General features: G+C 40.8%; 1 protein-coding gene across 1 annotated transcript in view; it reads right to left on the bottom strand.

The window, feature by feature from the left end:
- LOC129696525 (zinc finger homeobox protein 4-like) overlaps positions 1–19,115 on the bottom strand; it is a 331,645-nt gene that overhangs the window by 134,750 nt on the left and 177,780 nt on the right. The window contains 1 exon segment of the mRNA XM_055634516.1: positions 3,846–4,077. Coding sequence (XP_055490491.1) covers positions 3,846–4,077 — 232 coding nt within the window.

Below are 19,115 nucleotides of genomic sequence, written 5' to 3'. Positions count from 1 at the left end.
ACCTGGCATCTTTCTCTCATGACTGAAGATGGGCATCAACCCGAAACATCACCTATCCATTCCCTACACAGATGCTGCCTGATCTGCTGAGTTCCTCCAGTTCATATTTTTGCTCGTTTCTACAATCTACAGTTCTTCGTGACTAGATTTTAATGCTCCAATATGAAACCTTTGAAACATGTGTACATTGAAGAAGTTCTCCTCCTCTCTCCAACCAAAGTCCCGACCAAAGACTTTGCCTATTCACAGATGCTACCCGACCTGCTGAGTTTGTGCTTTTCTCAAGATTCCAGCATCTGTCACCATTGATGTTCATTGAAAAGTTTCCGACATTTTAAAACCAGAATCACTATCTATGTATGGTTCATCATTTCTTGAACAGGATAAGGCAGCAGATTTTTTTTCCAAGAATTTTTAACTCACAATAAATCTTTGTCGTAATTTTTCTGCAGTTTCCCATCTTGCTGCACAATCAAAAACATTTAAATCTGGATAGTCTGCAAAAAGGCAGCATAATGAGAATAAAAGAGAGTAGGGAAACGGATTGCCATTTTCATGAACTTAGGAATCCATTCAAACTCCTCTTGCTTTCATTCACCTTGGAGGAAGTGCATTTTTATGAAACCCAAAGCAGGTGTGAAATAAATGACCACTTAAATGGTTGACAATCTAAACTTGGATTGATTTTTTTTTAAGTTTCCTCTCCCAGGCACCATTTCTGCTCCCCAAACAAGAACAATGCCCAGATTGTTCAGAAATAAGTTGTTTCGCAATAAGCATCGGCGACTCCATAAAAGTCTAACATTCTTCTTCAGAAAAATGTTCCAACAGCTACACTGGGTGTCTCGTTCACTGACACCTCAATGATTGCATTTTTCACTGCCTGCACGCTTGAAAACTGCAACTTTTGACTGCTGTTCGCTCATTGAAACCTTCTTCTGACAATGACGTTATATTCTCCAGGTTTTGCTCATAGTTCTGAAAGTGTACAATATGAAATCCAAGTAAAATGTTGATTACATACTGATTGAAGAATAGTAGCAAGTTTCTCTGACTGAACATAAGAAGATTGAAACTTTTGCGTATGGTCACCACCTCCATTGTTCATTGCGCCAACTGTCTCACACTGTTCATGATTTGAGATACATGTCAGACCTTGACCACTGTGCCCATCACACTCAGGACAGGTAACCAGTCTGTCTGTGTGGTGAGCCTTGGATCGTGTCTTCATTCCAAAACTGTATCCAATGCCAGAAATGCTGAGCTATGCTGGTCCAAATCAGGTTGATTGGCTTTGTATCACTGCGTGTGTTCTTGGTTCTTGATGAACATTTGGTGTTTCATGCTCAACATAGAATGGTAGTTTGCGGTTCACATGTTCATGGCAATGGTTGGGTTGGCTCAGGTCTAATAAGGAAAAGGCTATAAATCCTTGTGCTCAAGATGGCTTTGAGTTAGCCAAGGTCACGATGCGATAAGAATGAATTGTACATCCAAGCATATCTTTAGCGCATTCCCCTTACTGTCAGTAATTCCTCTTCAATGATAATCTCTGTACATGCTGTCCTATATTAGTTCTTGGCTGAGCAAAGCTTTGATTTCAAATTTTGCATCCTGGTTTTCAAATTCATACAGGGTCTTGCCCCTCTTGTATCCGTGATCTCCAGCCTACCTAATCATACTCTATGCTCTCTGGACATCTCTAATCTGCACTCTTGATCGTCTTAATTTTAATTTCCGTACTGAGGAAGTTCGTGAAATGAATACACGCAACACCAGGGTAGCAGGAGTTAGCAACCAGGTCCTTCCAGACTGACCCACCATTGAATATGATCATGGCAGATCTACCCAAGCCCCAACTCTACCTTGGTTCCAGAGCCTTATAATCCTCAATCTTTTAAAAATGCATTTGCCAAGGACAATGCAGTAACAAGAGCTTGATTCCATGAAATGCAGCAAGGATACATGGAAAGGAAATGCAGTTTAAATGCCTAGATACAAACTAGCTAAAATGATGACCTTGCTTGGCTCTTGGTTTCCTGGTCCTCCAAAATATTCCAAATGGAATTTAAACTGGAGGTGGTGGAGGGAGGACTTAAGCCAGAAAGGGTTCTTGGGGGGGAAAAAAAAGAGCTAAATTTAGTTGCATCTGGTTGAGTAACTTAGTTGATACAAACCTCAGTTCTGCCAATTGTAGAGTGCAAGAAGGTACAATTTAAAGATGAGGTAAATTGTACAAGCCTGAGACACTACTCTTAAAACACAAACTTGATGGTGCATTGGCAAGTCCACACCCCAACATGATGATCAGAAAGAGAGTGTAGAAATTGTAAAAGAAACGGCAGTTACTGGTTTACATTGAAGATGGATTAAGTTTAGGCAGGTAGCAAAACATGAACCACTTTCTTCGCTGTGCCCAACAGAAATACGTCATCGTATTCAACGCTGATGTGTCAAAAGATTCTCAAATATAGCGGCCCATCAACAAAAATCAGTGGTAATTGCAAAGTTTGAAATTGTTACACAATGGAAACTTACAGTAGATATACATATTCATTTGTACCTTTACATACTGGGTGCCATCTGCAGAGAAAAATTACTAAAGGATAAGCCCAGTATTTTTTTTTACAACAATGCAAACTATTTTGTAACATTCATTTTTTTTTCATGTTATGTTAATGTTCATTATTTTCCAACAAAAATCCCGACAAGGTAACAATTTTTTTTTTTTTTTTTAAAAGGATTCACAGATGTTTGAGATTTATTTTATTTATATCCGGTCTTAACACAACCACATGTATATTTTTAACAGTATTCTGCTCTGAGATAACAACCGGTTAAATTAATCAAGCTTGACTCTAGGATCAATATGCTGATCCCATGACTACACTTTTTTCGATAATCTACATTGGACTTGTTTCACTGAGAATATTTAAAACGTTGTACTTTGAGCAGGTTTTGTAGAACATTTAACTTCAGCCCCAACAGCTCAAGCTAATCAATAAATAAAAGTCCCTTTGACTACCAAAATCTGAGCTACTTGAGTGCAATAGTCTTATTGCAATAAAGGTTGAATCAAAGATTTTAAAGTGCATAACAGCCACTATCTAAATAAGCCTTTCTTGAGCACCCAATCCTTGCATCACCTTTGATCCAGTTATAATTAAAGCCAAAAGTACAGACGTCTCATTTAATTCCAATGTGGGCAGTTTTAATGCAAAAAGTTTCGCATGTGGTTTTCAGCTCATGACCATCTGTTTCTGGATTTCATATATAAACAGGACACTTTAGGGAACAGAGATTAATTCAGCTTTGGAATGCCATTCAAAACGTGTTAGCAGTTTCCCTCCTCCAGGTCAACCAAAGCAAAAACAAGTTAGCCACTCGGTTTGGAAGGTATCGTTAAATATTAGTATTATTGAATAATGGACTCTGACTAGTCTTATGTTTTAAATTACAGGTCTCTCGCAAGTAAAACTATTAATCTTTTTTTTTGTCTCTGAAAGTTTTACAGTCCTGCTACACTTATTAAGTGCTGGCAGCGAAGAACATTTAAATGAAAGCCAAATTGCTTTAGTCATGAGAAAGGAAATTAAAGCTCACTCTGGGGGGAAAAATTTCACTGCGAGATCCTCCCAAGGTAGAGTTTCATAACCTCCTGCATGCTTGCTAAAGATGTCACTGCATGCAGGACTGCGTATGTTACTGATAGAAAAAGAAGGCCTAATGGGAACAACATGTTCACGTCTGCAAGAATAGAACCCAACGTGCTTTACATTGCAGAACAAGTACTGGGGTACTGCAAGAGATGGCTGGTCATAGGATAGCCACCTGTGGTTACTCACCAGGCTCACTTGGTGGGCAGTCTTTAACGAAAAAGATTTCATTGAGATTGTCCTCCTCTGGTGCCAGCCCCTGCTGGTGTAAGTGTAGCCTGTGCAGGCTCTCTGTCTGCTGGTGTTTCAGAGACCTCGCGTGCTGAACCAGGTTCAGCTTGGCCTTGGTAGTGTAGTTGCAAAGGCCACAGTTGTAACAGCAAGACTTGGGGTTCGACGTACTCTCGTGCTTCTGTAAGTGCTGAGAAAACAAAACAAAAAGAGGGCATTGAGAGGAAAGGGAACAGCCTGGTTTTCTTCTGCTGGTAAACATTTTACTTTTAGAATGCATTCTTCCAAACAGTGGGGAAACCTGTTTCTTCACAATTTTTTAGAACAGATAATACCCATAAAGAGAGATTAACTGCAGCCTTTAATCCACTGTTTCGATCAGAGTAGTGGCCTGCTTAGTGTTACTAAAGACCAAACGTAGCAAGCTGACGAAGCAACCAGCAATAATTAAAGGCTAAAAAGAACAACCTTGAGGAAAAAAACATACACAAGATAACCAAATGTCAAACTGTGACCTTTCATTAAGATCAACATCAGATTTAATCAAAAACAGCAGTGACTGAGCAAATCTCAAAATATCTTAAAAGTTCCTCCTGCTGAAAATCCAAGAGGATTCTTTAAATCTCATCTAGTGTCTGGCATGATTCATTTTCCATAACTACCTAGCTGTAATAAGATAATGTTGAATTCTGTAAATGATTTGTGATAGGAAATATTTTTACTTTCAAATATCTCAGGTATGACAATCTAATAAAGATGCCAATTCACATGGCATAGTGATTTCACACACTACAATGTTACACAATAAGATATAAACAAAATGCTGGAGTAACTCAGCGGGTCAGCTGACCTGCTGAATTACTCCAGCATTTTTTGTCTATCTTCAGTATAAACCAGCATCTGGAGTTCCTTCCCACACACACTGTTACACAATAAGTGTACACATACACGTATATATCTGACACATGCAAAATAAATACTTACTGGGCACACATAATACATGCATAAGTGCAGCATCTCTGGATAGAAGGAATGGGTGAGGTTTCGGGTTGAGACTCTTCTTCAGACTGAGAGTCAGGGGAGGAGGAGACACAGAGATAAGGAAGGGTGAGGTGTGAAATGAGACATCAAAGGGGATGAGGTTCAAAGAAAATGTAGAAAAAAATAATTGTTAGCTAGGAGAAGGTGACAACGAATCATACAAAGATAACATTTAATCAGGAGAACTAGGAAGGGGGGGGGGGATGGAGAGAGAGGGAAAGCAAGGGTTACTTGAAGTTAGAGAAATCAATGTTCATACCGCTGGGGTGTAAGCTGCCCAAGCAAAATATGAGGTGCTGATCCTCCAATTTTTGCTGGGCCTCAATCTGACAATGGAGGAGGTCCAGGCGCTCATATTTCGCTCGAAGAAGGGTCTCGACCCGAAACGTCACCTTCCATCCAGAGATGCTGCCTGTCCCACTGAGCTAATCCAGCATTTTGTGTCTATCTTCGATGTAAACCAGCATTTGCAATTCCTTCCTACACAGGCATGCATACCTGTGGTTTATGCATTGATAGTCATTAAAAAATCCACAAAGTACAATTCTTAACTAGTTTCTATAGAACTATTGATTTGATTATTTTTATAAGTTAACTTGCTCTGCCATTCAAAACCAGTTTATTTACTGCCATATCCCAACTGCCTTCATGTACGAGTCTTTATTTGTAGAAATGAAGGATACTATAAGCCTCAGAATCATCAGCCCTTGCTTTAAGTTGCAATCAGATACACTGGAGATGTTGATTCCCCCCCCAGCACGTAAGGCTCCAGTTTGAAGCAGATCTAGTTGCAGCAGTATACGTCAGAGGCTAAATAGGGTTACTTTAATTTCTTAAACTTATCATTTGTTCCAATGCTCCCTCTTCATTCAAGACGGAGAGCATATTTACAAGACAGCCCACGCATATCTGAGGCTTTCAGCTCTGAAGAGGCGTGGTGCCCCTATCAGCACTGAGGCCCCTTTACAGCAATCAAAATCAAATCTTTTCCAATCACGTGCCATCTGTAAAAGGGACGTTCTCTTAATTTCCAACTAGAAATGTAGCAAGGCAGAACTAAAAGTGACATATTTCTGGATTTCTTGTTTTTGTTTTAATGAAAAAGCTACTTTTATTTTTGAATCATACTACTGGCTTTGCAAGATACATACACGCCCTAGTTTTCTTAATGTAGCACGAGTGCTCATTCCATACCGCAAAAGTAAATACTAATGGTAGGTGAAGAACTATTTTTAACTGCACCACGTGAAAGGGAGTGCTTTAAATTAAGGTGCATGTCACTGTACTTAAATTTAATGGATACATTCGCAATACTGTGTCTTTAACTCAGTGCCCACACTAAGAGCTGAGTCACAGTTACAATGTTCAGTTCAAACTACAACAGGAGAGGTCCTGCAAGTGTTGGGAGTGCACCTGCAAGTGAAAGTCTTTCATTGTTAATCTTCACAATACATAATAGCATCAGCTGCACACAAGGACCAGCATCATATACCCCCGCGTTTACGAGATATACTTACAAGCATCGTGCTCCGTAACAAGCATATTCTGAAATAACCTCTTCAACAGGACATAACATCATCCTGATTAACACCCTGGAATGAATGGAGAAGCCTGGATTTAACACTGCCACCCTGCACACCACATCTTTCCTTCTGTCTGGGGACAGAAGGAACTGAAGGATTTAGTCCACAATACACAAAAGCTCTTTCTGCAGGGGAGATGAAATTAAACTCCGTTTTTTCTCATGCAAAGGTTGTAACAATTTTCTTCATTTAGTATGCAACCAATGTTATTTCAAGCGCTTCTTTTTTAACTGTTTGATAACAAATGGGTCAGTTGTTAAGAATCACTGTACTCGCATGCGACACAAACAGGACTGCCCTTTTTAAGCATTTCATGCTTGTACCGACCAGGACTTCTTGAGCTGGTTAATTTCAAAAACGAGGCATGTGGGAAGCAGTTAAAAAAAGAACACTGACAATATTGGTGTCTGCCATCATCACAGCCAACCTTTGCAAATGATCCTTCATAAGGAAACTGTTGAAAAACAGCATGCCTCTCATATTGCGAGTGCCCCAATCTGTTGAGTGGCCTAATTTGAACAACTTTTCTTTTGCATTGAAGATGGTTTGTCAAACCTACTGGGCTGACGTTGTACCATCTCAAATACTCACAGTAGAGCTATATATACCCTCAAGCAGCCCAAGCATATCAAGTGTGCCTCTGCTACTCAGGCTAATAAACAATGAACAGAAACAAAAGCAACTGCAAGGCTTCTATTATCAGATCTTCCGCGAAACACAAAAAGGCCTTCTTTGGTGTGGAGGAAGTGCCAGTAAGCCTGCAGGTGTGAGCCAGTTAAAGAAAAGGCTCAGCTAAATAGATTCTTTGACTGTCAGGGATTAGAGTCACAGTGCTAGTGGTAACACAGATCCTTTCCTTTAATTTACAAAATTTTCTCACGAGTCTGCAAGAGTTCACCCCATCGGGGGCTTTCTGAAGCTATTGAAATGTCTTAAGTTTTAATTAAGTTGGAATTGTCAGAATAAAGCTTTTTTGGCACAGAGTCAGGGTCATTAATTACTGCTATCTTTGTTTCGTTCAGGAGAAAGGGATCCATGTTGCGATTAGTTATTTTGCATCTCTTTTATATTATGCTGTCCAGATTCACCTCATACACTTCATTAAGCAGTTCACCAATTCATTTAATATGTGATTCTCTCAAGGATTCTGTTTACAAAGCGTGCGAGTGGTTTACAATATTTTGGGAAAAGTAGTTAAACAGGGAGCATTTGCACAAGCAAAAATAAGAGCCAATAAGATAGGTTAAAAAAAAGTCAAACTTTTTTTTATTGCTTTCCTTTTGAAACCAACAGCCTACCCCAGGCAGCTTGCATAGTTGTGTAAAGCTGCTGTATTCTTGTATTCCCTGTACGGACAATTTGGCAGACTAAAAGGCATTGCAAATTAAGGATCTCAAACACTGAAATTGTTGATTTATGAGGATACGGTGGCAGAGTCACTTCTGTAGATTTTGGAAACTAGTTACCTACAAGCCGTTAGAATATTGATAGTGATTAGGTTCACTTACGACATTTAAAATAATTATTTTATTGCTCAATATATTCTGATAACTAGAACATTAAAAAAAATTAGATTTTGAGTTAGATTTACCTCTTAGGGCTAAAGGAATCAAGGGATATGGGGAAAAGCAGGAACAGGTTACTGATTTTGGATGATCAGCCATGATCAGATTGAATGCATCAGATTTGGCTCGAAGGGCCAAATGGCTTCATTTCTGCACCTAATTTCTATGTTTCTATGTAAAATAAAGGTAACACCAACTATGGAGATGTATACATACAAGGGTTTGTGTGTGTTATCGAAATGCTAAGTTCAATTGACAAAGGATTTTTCTTTACACGTTGGACCATTTTTTATTCCAATATCAATTTATACTAAAGCTGAAATAGTTATTTTAAAGTTGCATATTTCACAGAAACCAAATTGCACCCAATGCAACATACTTCTGTGATATGATCACAAAGAAGATACTAGAAGCAAGGGTTCCTGTTTTTAAATGTTCCCATTCCTTAAATATCTAAACCACAATGTTTGCTAAAATATAAACTGTTAATATTCATTTCGTGAAAATACATAACCAACTGTATCTGTACTTGTTTCTCAAAAGGGATCTATTCAGAGGATCTCATAAATGACTGTCCACAATCAAATTTCCATGCCATGACCATTGCTGACTGCTATTTCCTTTTCCTTGTGCTGGCCAGTTGGAGATTTAAGAACATCATGAGCCAATTCCTTTGAAAAGCAAACACTACCTGGAAATATGCTATATCCAATGGCTCCAAGCTGGTGACATTTGTATGGGTCCAGTGGCTTTGGCTTGTTCATACAGAGCACAATAAGGATTTAAGCTACAAGGAACACAATAACACAACGGTGTTATTATTTTCAGCTGCTGCTCCTGCAAAGCTTTCTGCTTTCTCAGGTGGCTGCATACCAATCTGTAATAATATTCTCTTGCACCCAACCCTTTGATGGTTAATTGTACTGGATTACTGCTTGGCAAGGAACCAACACTCTAGCCTGGGGACAGATCATTTTTATTTAACGGTTCATCACCAAGTCGTCACTGGCATTGATGATACATATCCCTCCTCTAGCATTTTGAGGGATCTCCCAAAGCCACCAAGCATGCTTGATCCCACCTGAGAAAATGCAACATGCACAACATGCATCTGACAATTCGAGTGACACAGCCAGCTAGGGTGGCACACAGAATCAGAATGCAGTTTCACAAGAGGCTCCAATGACTGCCCCTCCCCCTCAAATCAGCCACACTTTGCTGTCACTGTGCAGGCCAGAAAACATAGCTTCCACTCCCATGTAGCATACTGTTACACAATGGCAATAAAAAAAACTCCTGAATTTGTTAACATATTTAGGGATCGATGCCAAGAAAAGCCATTCTTTGAAGATTTTATTAGCCAATTAGCATTTAAATCTTTGGAAGCATCCAATAGCAATTTTAACCTTCATGCTACATGGGCACAATACAGCAACTTGGTGGATATGTTCAAATACAAGCAATTACAATATATTTTGTGCTGATATTGACTTTTATGATCTCATGTGTGAATCGAATTACAAATGTGTACAACATTCACTTTTAATACAGATTTGAAATTGCTGTCCAGCAAGGATTAACAAAAGTCACCACTGGCAAATGAGTTTAGTGCTTGGCCACATTACTCAACTGGCTTGTTTTCAATATTTGAAGCATTTTGAGCGTTTGTCGGCACTGGGCCTGAACTCGCTGGAGTTCAGAAGAATGAGGGCGGACCTCATTGAAACATACAGAATAGTGAAAGGCTATCTAGAGTGGATGCAGAGAGGATGTTTCCACTAGTGTGAGAGTCTACGACTAGAGGTCATTGCCTCAGAATTAAAGGACATTCTTTTAGCAAGGAGTTGAGGAGGAATTTCTTTAGTCAGAGGGTGCTGAATCTGTGGAATTCTTTGCCACAGAAGGCTGTGGAGTCTGTCAATGGATATATTTAAGGCAGAGATAGATAGATTCTTGATTTGTACGGGTGTCAGGGGTTATGGGGACAAGGCAGGAGAATGGGGTTAAGAGGGAGAGATGGACGAATGGCCGGATTCTTCTGCTATCACATGATCTTATGATTTACTTCATCAAATTGGTACAAAGATCATTAAGTACAGACATCAGCATACTCCTCAACCACCACCCGTTTTTCTTTCACATCAGGAACTTATCCTCTGCAATTTACAGGAAATTGTATTAAGTTGTGCCTTTTATTTTCAGCAAAGCTTTCAAATTCTCTCTTCAAAAATGTTGCAGGGAATGCATTCTCCCTACTTCAACAATGAAACCCATCTCATCCTGTTCTCAGATACTCCTCTGATGTGGTCTGAGAAAGGGATGGAACAAATCATAGAAAACAGTTTCCTTCACATGAGGAACAATCTTTAATTCAGCATTACAAAGTATGCTAGTTAACCATTGAACTGCCATAATGTGTTCTCACCATAAATCCCAAACTCGTGCATTCATCTGAAGTATACAGAACGTTTTGCAATTCAATAGTTTAATACTAGTTTTACAAATGTGCAAACTATTACATGTTCAATAGAGTTAAGGGTGCTCACCAACCAATTCAAAGCTACCATTAGTCGTGTGAAATGTTTCATTTCACCAATTAATTTTCTATTTGGCCATCTATAAGAAGATCATGAATACATTTGTTTTTAGTCTGGGCCCACATTGACAATATATCGATCTCTCTGTTTGAGTTAGCCAGCCAAGTGGTTGGGTTTAACAGACTGGATTCATTGTGAAAGGTGGGTGTACAGCAAAATAATGGACCACAAACTAGCAGAAATATCCGGCCATTTCTGCAGATTGATCCGGGCTACAAATCTGGTAGCTGGTTACAGATTCACCTTGCAATGTTTGAGTTACAGGGCATTATGGCAAGACGCAATTTCTGCAATTAAGTGTTCTTGGAAGAGTTTTAAAGCCTTTCTAGTTTGGGGGAAGAACATCACCTCTCTGGTGCTAATTTCTAATTTAAATTCCAATTTCTACCATTGAAAATGAACATACAGTACTGTTATCAATAGGATTGTCAATTGTGAAATGGCCAAGATGAGATGACAGAAGAAACTGTTTTATGAAGAAAAAGAACCTGAATATATTTTCAGGGATGTTTAACCACATTACGTGAATATTTAGTTTTGGGACAGATAGTAACGCACAATGCTCCCACTTTTCTTAACCTCTGCTAATTGAAACAACATTGTGCCATGTACAGTGCACTCACATCTTTTGCAAGCCAACATCCCACAAACACCTGTGCCTCCATTCATAAAACCCTCTCAAAACAATCTTTGTCACTTATTCAAAGGAGAGCTGCACAATGTTACCCAGTTAATCCCAAAATGACGTGCTTTAAGAGTTAGTTTTATTTCCATTCCAGTTTTGTTGTTAACTGTTTTACAACTGAGAGCACCATACCCTCCTGATTAATTAAATGAATCTGTTAACTCTGTGCAACTGAATTGGCACATTCCATTGTCTCAACAAGTGATAATTCACCCAAATGAAGAATGAAAACTATAATCCACTTGAGTGAACCATCACTTAAAGGTTGCCAGCTGCATGCAGGGTTCCAGGATGAATTTAGGCACCATTCCATGATCCCAAGCACCTATTAAAATAATTAAAACCACAGAAACAACTTACACAATACAAGAGAAGGTCCCAGCAGTGACAGTGAACTGCCAGTGTCCTCTCACTCACTCAGGACAAAAGTTCTTGAAACGAGCCTGCACGTGAATCCTGATAGTTATGTGCCTCCTACATTTATCCTGATCGCTGGTAATATCTGTACCCTTGGTGCTCACAGCAGTTTGCAGAATAGCTTTTAATTCACAGGGGTAATCAGTTCAGTATTTATGGATTTAAAAAGCAGCAAGAGCTCCACAAAGTTGGAAACGATGCATGTAGATTTGTCAAAAAGAAATGGGGGATCAAACCGATTGCTTTCTGGAAGCTTTGACATCATCTCCACAACCTCCCCAGCTGCTGCTGTGATAATGAGAATTCTACATATCATGCCAAATTAGACACATTTTAGAAAACTACTTATGAGACAGCATAAATTGTTTAATCATCATTAACTCTAATCCCTTGTTTAATGACTAATTTACTAACAAACATAGTGGAACCAATGGGAAATGAGCTCGGCCACTTAACCCACCCCACTTCCCTGATTTGTTATTTTTTGAAGGGTGCTTTTTTTTGTAAGCTTGGAGGGTTGGTCCAAACATGAATCAAGCAGTAGGGCATTTTGCACTTGCAAAGTAAAATGCTACTTAGAGCTGTCAAAACTGGCGCTTGTGTACGTGTGCTCGATAACCTAGTAAGTGGAGTGCTAAGTGATCAAGATTGGCCACGGCAGCTCTTCAGAATCAGATGCAAGTAACAAAGCAATAAACTTGCCACTGATATTTAAGAAATGCAATGTAGAGAACAAAGTAGAAGGGAACAGATTATCATTCACTTTCCCCATCAGGCCATACCTTGCACATGGATTTCAATTCAGTATACGTCAGATACTAGGAGATTGCAGAGGGGGAAAAAAACAAGGCTGACCCATGGTTTTCTAGATACAAGAACAAAGCAGAGATTCAAGCTATGTGACATGCAATAATTTACTTCAGAGATTTATAAAACAACAAGACCAAGTGGGACCTGTTGGGTCCCATCCCCTCAACGCGCAGGAGGGGATGGGGGCGGCCTGTGGTGTCTCACACACACACACACTAACCACCCTTATATTAATATTATTAATTTGCTCACTTTCCCCCATCTCCCGCTCTATCCACTCACGCATAGTCCCCAACTGCGCAGGTGCGGTTAGAGAGGGAGAGGGAGGGGAGTGGAGGGGGAGGGGGGTAGAAAGGGAGGGAGGGGGAAGTAGCGAGGAAGGGGGGGGGGGGTAGCGAGGGAGGGGGATAGAGAGGAGGGGGTAGAGAGGAAGGGGTAGAGAGGAGGGGGTAGAGAGGGAGGGGGTAGAGAAGGAGGGGTAAGAGAGGGAGGGGGTAGAGAGGGAGGGGGGAGAGAGGGAGGGGGGCAGAGAGGGAGGGGGGAGAGAGGGAGGGGGTAGAGAGGGAGGGGTAAAGAGGGAGGGGTAAAGAGGGAGGGGGTAGAGAGGGAGGTAGAGAGGCAGGGGGGTAGAGAGGGAGGGGGACAATTTGGTTCTATTTGGTCTTATTTGTTTGTACATGGTTGATTGCATTTGTGGAAACACACAAAGGTTGCAATCTCCCACCCCTGTCCCATTGTGATGTCATATGTAAATGAGACCCTTTGTGAGCTGGCACTGTGACATCATCAATGGAAAGTGCTGCAAGAGTCTCCCATTGAAAAAGTTTATTTTTTGAAATAAACGATTAAAATATAGGTTTGAATGCGATGGGAAGACGTTTATCCCATCGAGGAAAAAAATGTGAGTAGCATGTGTGAAAATGGTAAGGCTCTGGACAAGCATTTTGGAAGAAGATACAAATTAAGATTAAAAGAAAGCCAACAAAACCCTGCAAACACACGGAAATTTAGAATGTTGAGAACAAAGGGAAGAGTTATAGTTCAATAAAGATATGATGATATGTGTGCAGAAAAAAAAAAGTATTATACCTTGAATTGTGCATGAAGTATATAACTATTGTCAATAAATATTACTCGCAGAGAGAGCATCTAAGGCATGAAATGGAAATCCAGATAGGATAGAAAATATTTGTAGTCATCTCATAACCAATTGATAGCTGCACTAAGGTTTCCTTTGTATAATATACAATTGGCCATGGTCCTATTTAATTCTCTCTGATCACCAGTGTTCTTTTGCAGAGAAACGCCCCTGTGCAATGGCCCCACAACATAAATAAACAAGCCGTATAAAAATATTATATGGATGGAACTGAAATTTCAAAACCAGCTGCTCCTTTTTATAGATGCTGACTGATTTTCCAGAAATATATAAATGCACAGATCTTTAAATTGAGGAAGCTTAATGGTGCAACTAACTAAATTACTATTTTCATAATTGTGAAAATTATATTTATTACACACTTTGCACCTAGAAATTTGCATTAGAGGAAATGTATGTGTGTCTGTTTTTATGTTAGATTATAAGAGAGCACGGCTTGCAATTTTGGGCGTTTTGCAATTTTTGCACAGATTTGATGGTCGTATTCCAACAAGTGAAACATTTGATTTATAGTTTCTGCTGCTAATGGCCCCAACTGCATTGCCATTTCCTCACTGTAATTTGCTCAGCCACATCGCATTGCCAGCCTCTTGCCTTCATTCATACTGCATTGAGGGATTCAAGACAGGAATGCTGCATTCAAGTGTGCATGCAGCAGAGTTGCATTGAACACATGGCAATAACAGAGATTACTTCAGCTACATAAGTCAAAGGTACAATGGAATGCTACCCTTATTTGCATGGATTTCTTAAGGTTACAATTAAAGTATGTAGTGTGGACCACTTTAACTCCTTAGAGAATGTCTTCTGAAAACTGTCCACATTCATTCCCTATATTCATTCAGAAATTGTCTAGGTATAATCCACTTGCATTACTTTGAAATCTTCTCAAGTGTTTATACTCACTGATGTCAAGTTGATTCCAGAATTAAGTGCTCAACTTTTGATTTGAGAATAGCAATAAAATGTCACTCAGATTTATTTTCAATGGAATTTACAAACAAAAATTCAGGTTTTTTGGGGAAAAAAATCTGCTTCATATTGGCCCTTCGAGCCAATGACATGAACATTGAATTCTCCAAATTAAGGAGGCATCTCCCATCGTGGGCCACCTCTTCACCATTCCTCAATCTTCTTCTCACTGGTGAAAGGCGTCAGGATTAATCCGGAGTTTGTGATCCATTCAATGTGATCATGGCTGATCATCCCCAATCAGTACCCCGTTCCTGCCTTCTCCCCATATCCCCTGACTCCGCTATTTTTAAGATGGCTGATGTTGTGCCTTTATTTAAGAACAGCTGCAAGGAGAAGCCTAACATCAGTGTCAGGAACGTTATTGGAGAAGATTTTGAAAGCACAGGATCTACCTGTACTTGGAAAATGAGGGACTGATAGGAGATAGTCAGCATGGCTTTGTACATGGAAATTCATGCCTCATAAATTTGATTGAGTTTTTTTGAAGAGGTGACTATGGGGATTGATGAGGGCATGGTAGTGGATGCTGCCTACATGGAGTAAAGGGCCTGTCCCACTTGGCCGTCATTTATGCGACAGGCGACATAGTGACTGACGCGACGGTTGCGCGCGTCATCATGCGTCCGCACAGCCGTCTGGAGCACGTGACATCATTTGAAGATAGACACAAAATGCAGGAGTAACTCAGCAGGACCGGCAGCAGCTCTGGAGAGAAGGAATGGATGATGTTTCGGGTTGAGACACTTCTTCAGTCTGAAGAAGGGTCTCGACCTGAAACGTCACCCATTGTTTCTCTCCAGAGATGCTGCCGGTCCCGCTGAGTTACTCCTGCATTTTGTGTCTATCTCCAATTGTCGTGGCCCCGCTCTGGGAGTAGGAGTGGGGGCGGATCCAGATCTGCAATGGCTGTGAGCCCCAGGCCGAGCTCGGCGATCGTTTGCCTGCTCATGCTGCTGTTGGAGGTGAGACATTGCACCACGCCAGAGCCTTGTGCCTAGCCCACTTTGGTCATCAGTTACGCGACAGGCCGGTGGCATGCGAAGATTTCGTGCAGGACGAAGTCCACACTCCTCCACGCCACTCCACACTCCTGCACACCACTCCCTGCACCCGTCCCGCGCTACCAATATGCTAGCAGGCCGCGTAAATGGCGTGCGAATGAAGGCCAAGTGGGACAGGCCGTTAAGGCACAGTCTTTAACAAGGTCCTACATGGTAACCTGGTCTGGAAGGTTAGATCACATGGGATCTAAAAATAATTAGTCAATTGAATACTTAATTGGATTGGCGGTAGGATTCACAAGATGGTACTGAAGGTTAATTTTTCAGATTGGAGGACTGTAACCAGTGGCATGCCACAGGAATCAGTGCGAGGTCACCTTTTATTTGTGATAGATATTAACAATTTGGATGATAAACTACAGATAGGTGGTATCAGTAATAAGTTTACAGATGACTGTGAAGAACGTGTAAGAAGGTAGACAAAAGTGCTGGAGAAACTCAGCGGGTGCAGCAGCATCTATGGAGCGAAGGAAATAGGCAACGGTTCGGACCGAAACGTTTCTTCAGACTGATGTACTGATGTAGGGGGGGGGGGGGGGGGGGGGGGGGGGGTAGGGGGAGAAGAAAGGGGAGAGGAAGAGGAGGAGCCCGAGGGCTGAGGGAGAGCTGAGAAGGGGAGGAGGACAGCAACTGCCCAAGCGGAATATGAGGTGTTGCACCTCCAATTTCCGGTGGTGCTCACTCTGGCCATGGAGGAGGCTCAGTACAGAAAGGTCGGATTCGGAATGGGAGGGGGATTTGAAGTGCTGAGCCACCGGGAGATCAGGTTGGCTAATGCGGACCGAGCGGAGGTGTTCGGCGAAACGATCGCCAAGCCTACGCTTGGTCTCACCGATGTAGATTAGTTAACATCTAGAGCAGCGGATGCAATAGATAAGGTTGGAGGAGATGCAGGTGAACCTCTGTCGCACCTGGAACGACTACTTGGGTCCTTGAATGGAGTCGAGGGGGGGAGGTAAAGCGACAAGTGTAGCATCTCTTGCGGTTGCAAGGGAAAGCGGTCTTTGTGGAAAGCAGACAGGGGGGGAGATGGGAAGATGTGGCGAGTGGTGGGGTCACGTTGGAGGTGGTGAAAATGACGGGGGACTATTTGTTGTGATGGCTAGTGGGGTGAAAGGTGAGGACTAGGGGGACTCTGCCCTTGTGTGGGGTGAAAGGTGAGGACCAGCGGGACTGCCCTTGTTGGGGTGAAACTGCAGATGCTGGTTTAAACCGAAGACACAAAAAGTTGGAGTAACTTAGCGGGACAGGCAGAATCTCTGGAGAGAAGGAACGGATGACATTTCAGGTCGAGGCCCTTCTTCAGACTCGAACATTGTGAAGAACATTGTCTAAGGTGACAATAGGATATAGATCTACTGGAAATTGGACAAAGGATTGGCAATTAAAATTTAACTCAAACAAGCGTGAAGTGGTGCATTACGAAAAGGTATACCAAGGTAAGAAATATACAATAGATGATGGGTCCCTGATGAGTCTTTTTGAACATCGAGACTGAGAGGTATAAGTATATCGTTCCCCGATACATTTGGACATGCCTATGAAACACTAACCTTCATTGAGCTGAAATATAGTTGTAACATCATGTTACAACTGTACAAGACGTTGGGGAGACCGTACTTGGAAAATGGTGTGTTGTTCAGGTCACCATGCTATAGGAAGGATGTGATTAAGTTAGAGAAGGTGCAGAAAAGATGCTGGGATTGAAAGGTTTGAGTTATATGGAGAGATAGGTTGGAAACATTTTCCCTGGAGTGGAGGAATCTCAGGATTTACATTACAGAGGTTTATAAGGTCATGAAGGGCATAGAAAGGATAGGGTACGTTTTTCCTTGGGAAGGGAGACTAAAACCAGGGGGTATAAGTTTAAGGTGAGAGGAGGAATATTTAAAAAGCATCTGAGAGACGGTAAATGCTAGAAGCAAGTACAATAACAACGTTAAAATACTTTTGTTCAGGTACATGGATAGGAGAGTTTTAGGGGGCTATGGGCTAAAGGCGGGCAAATGGTGTTAGCTCAGGTAGGCACCTTGGTTGCCATGGATGAGATGAACTGAAGGACCTGTTTCTGTGCTATTACTCTAATGAAGAGTGGACTGCGTTGGGTGAAGTACAATTATCATTCTGTTCAGGCCACCCGCCAGATGTCCAGGGTAATTTTAACAACATGCATAAAGTCTGAAGAAATGGGGATTTGCACATGCCTCTGCTGACATTAAATGCATGGTCCCATCAAAATATGAATGAGGTACCCCTCATTGCAACTCAACGCCATTCAGACCAAAGGCACATTGCACTATAATAAATGTCTGGCAATTGCACATCATACAAAGGCAGAGACTATTAACTGCAGTAATAACACATTGTTGGCTGAATAACATGGATACAGACCTAATTAAGTAATTTCAGCCCTGCAAAATGTAACCCTGGAAATCTACACACTTTTGCATTGGTTTTAATATTGAGGCATATAGGTCAATCCTACACAAATTGTTAAACCAGTGGATTCTATAAGCAGGCCAGCGTATACCGTGTGGAGTCAAAAATGATTTGAAAAATGTCTCTGTTATTTAGTAATACTTCATCCTCTTGCGATTTCATGAATGACATCTTAAATTTTAACTCGGTCAAAGCAATAACTTAAAGTAAATAATCCAGGCATTATATAACCAGTGCACTACCATCTTCAACACAAAGTGATCATGATTAATATTTGCTACACAGTCTTAAATACAAAGACCTGAGACATGAATCAGATGTTCTTAACAGGAACAATACGAGTACAATCCACCAAGAAGAAAATTGATATTTCATTCATAATTAATTTTAGACCTTTTCTGGCCTTGATAAGGGTTACTAATGATTACATTGTCTGCATTCATATTATATACAGCAACTTTCACACAAGATCCATTATCATCCCACACTAGCAAGACATATGGAAAATCTAATCAAAGGATTGGTATCTCAGTTTTTCCCACAATATTTATTATTGACAAAGGGAAGGATAGTTGCATTTCCAAGTTTGTTGGTAACACTAAGTTTGATAATGTCAGAAGGAATAAAAGGGTTAGGAAGCATGGCCAGATTAAGTGAACATGCAAATCTGTGGCATATTGGGGACATCTGAACAAACACCTTTTACCCCATAAAAAGCTGACCACAAGGTTGACCGAAACCTGAGAAATTTTGAAGTGGAGATATTTAAAGGACCAAATGCAAAAATTATTGGAAGTTAATAGGTACAAAAAAGTTAAAAGGTTAATAGTTAGCTTTCCTCTCAAAGGGACTGGGATGAACTGTTCAGAAAATGCGCTGTGATAGCATAAAGCTCT

This window comes from Leucoraja erinacea, chromosome 4 (genome assembly GCF_028641065.1).
Source record: "Leucoraja erinacea ecotype New England chromosome 4, Leri_hhj_1, whole genome shotgun sequence".
Taxonomy (NCBI): domain Eukaryota; kingdom Metazoa; phylum Chordata; class Chondrichthyes; order Rajiformes; family Rajidae; genus Leucoraja; species Leucoraja erinaceus.
Note: the sequence above shows the minus strand (reverse complement) of the source record. Positions and strands in the feature narration are given on the sequence as shown.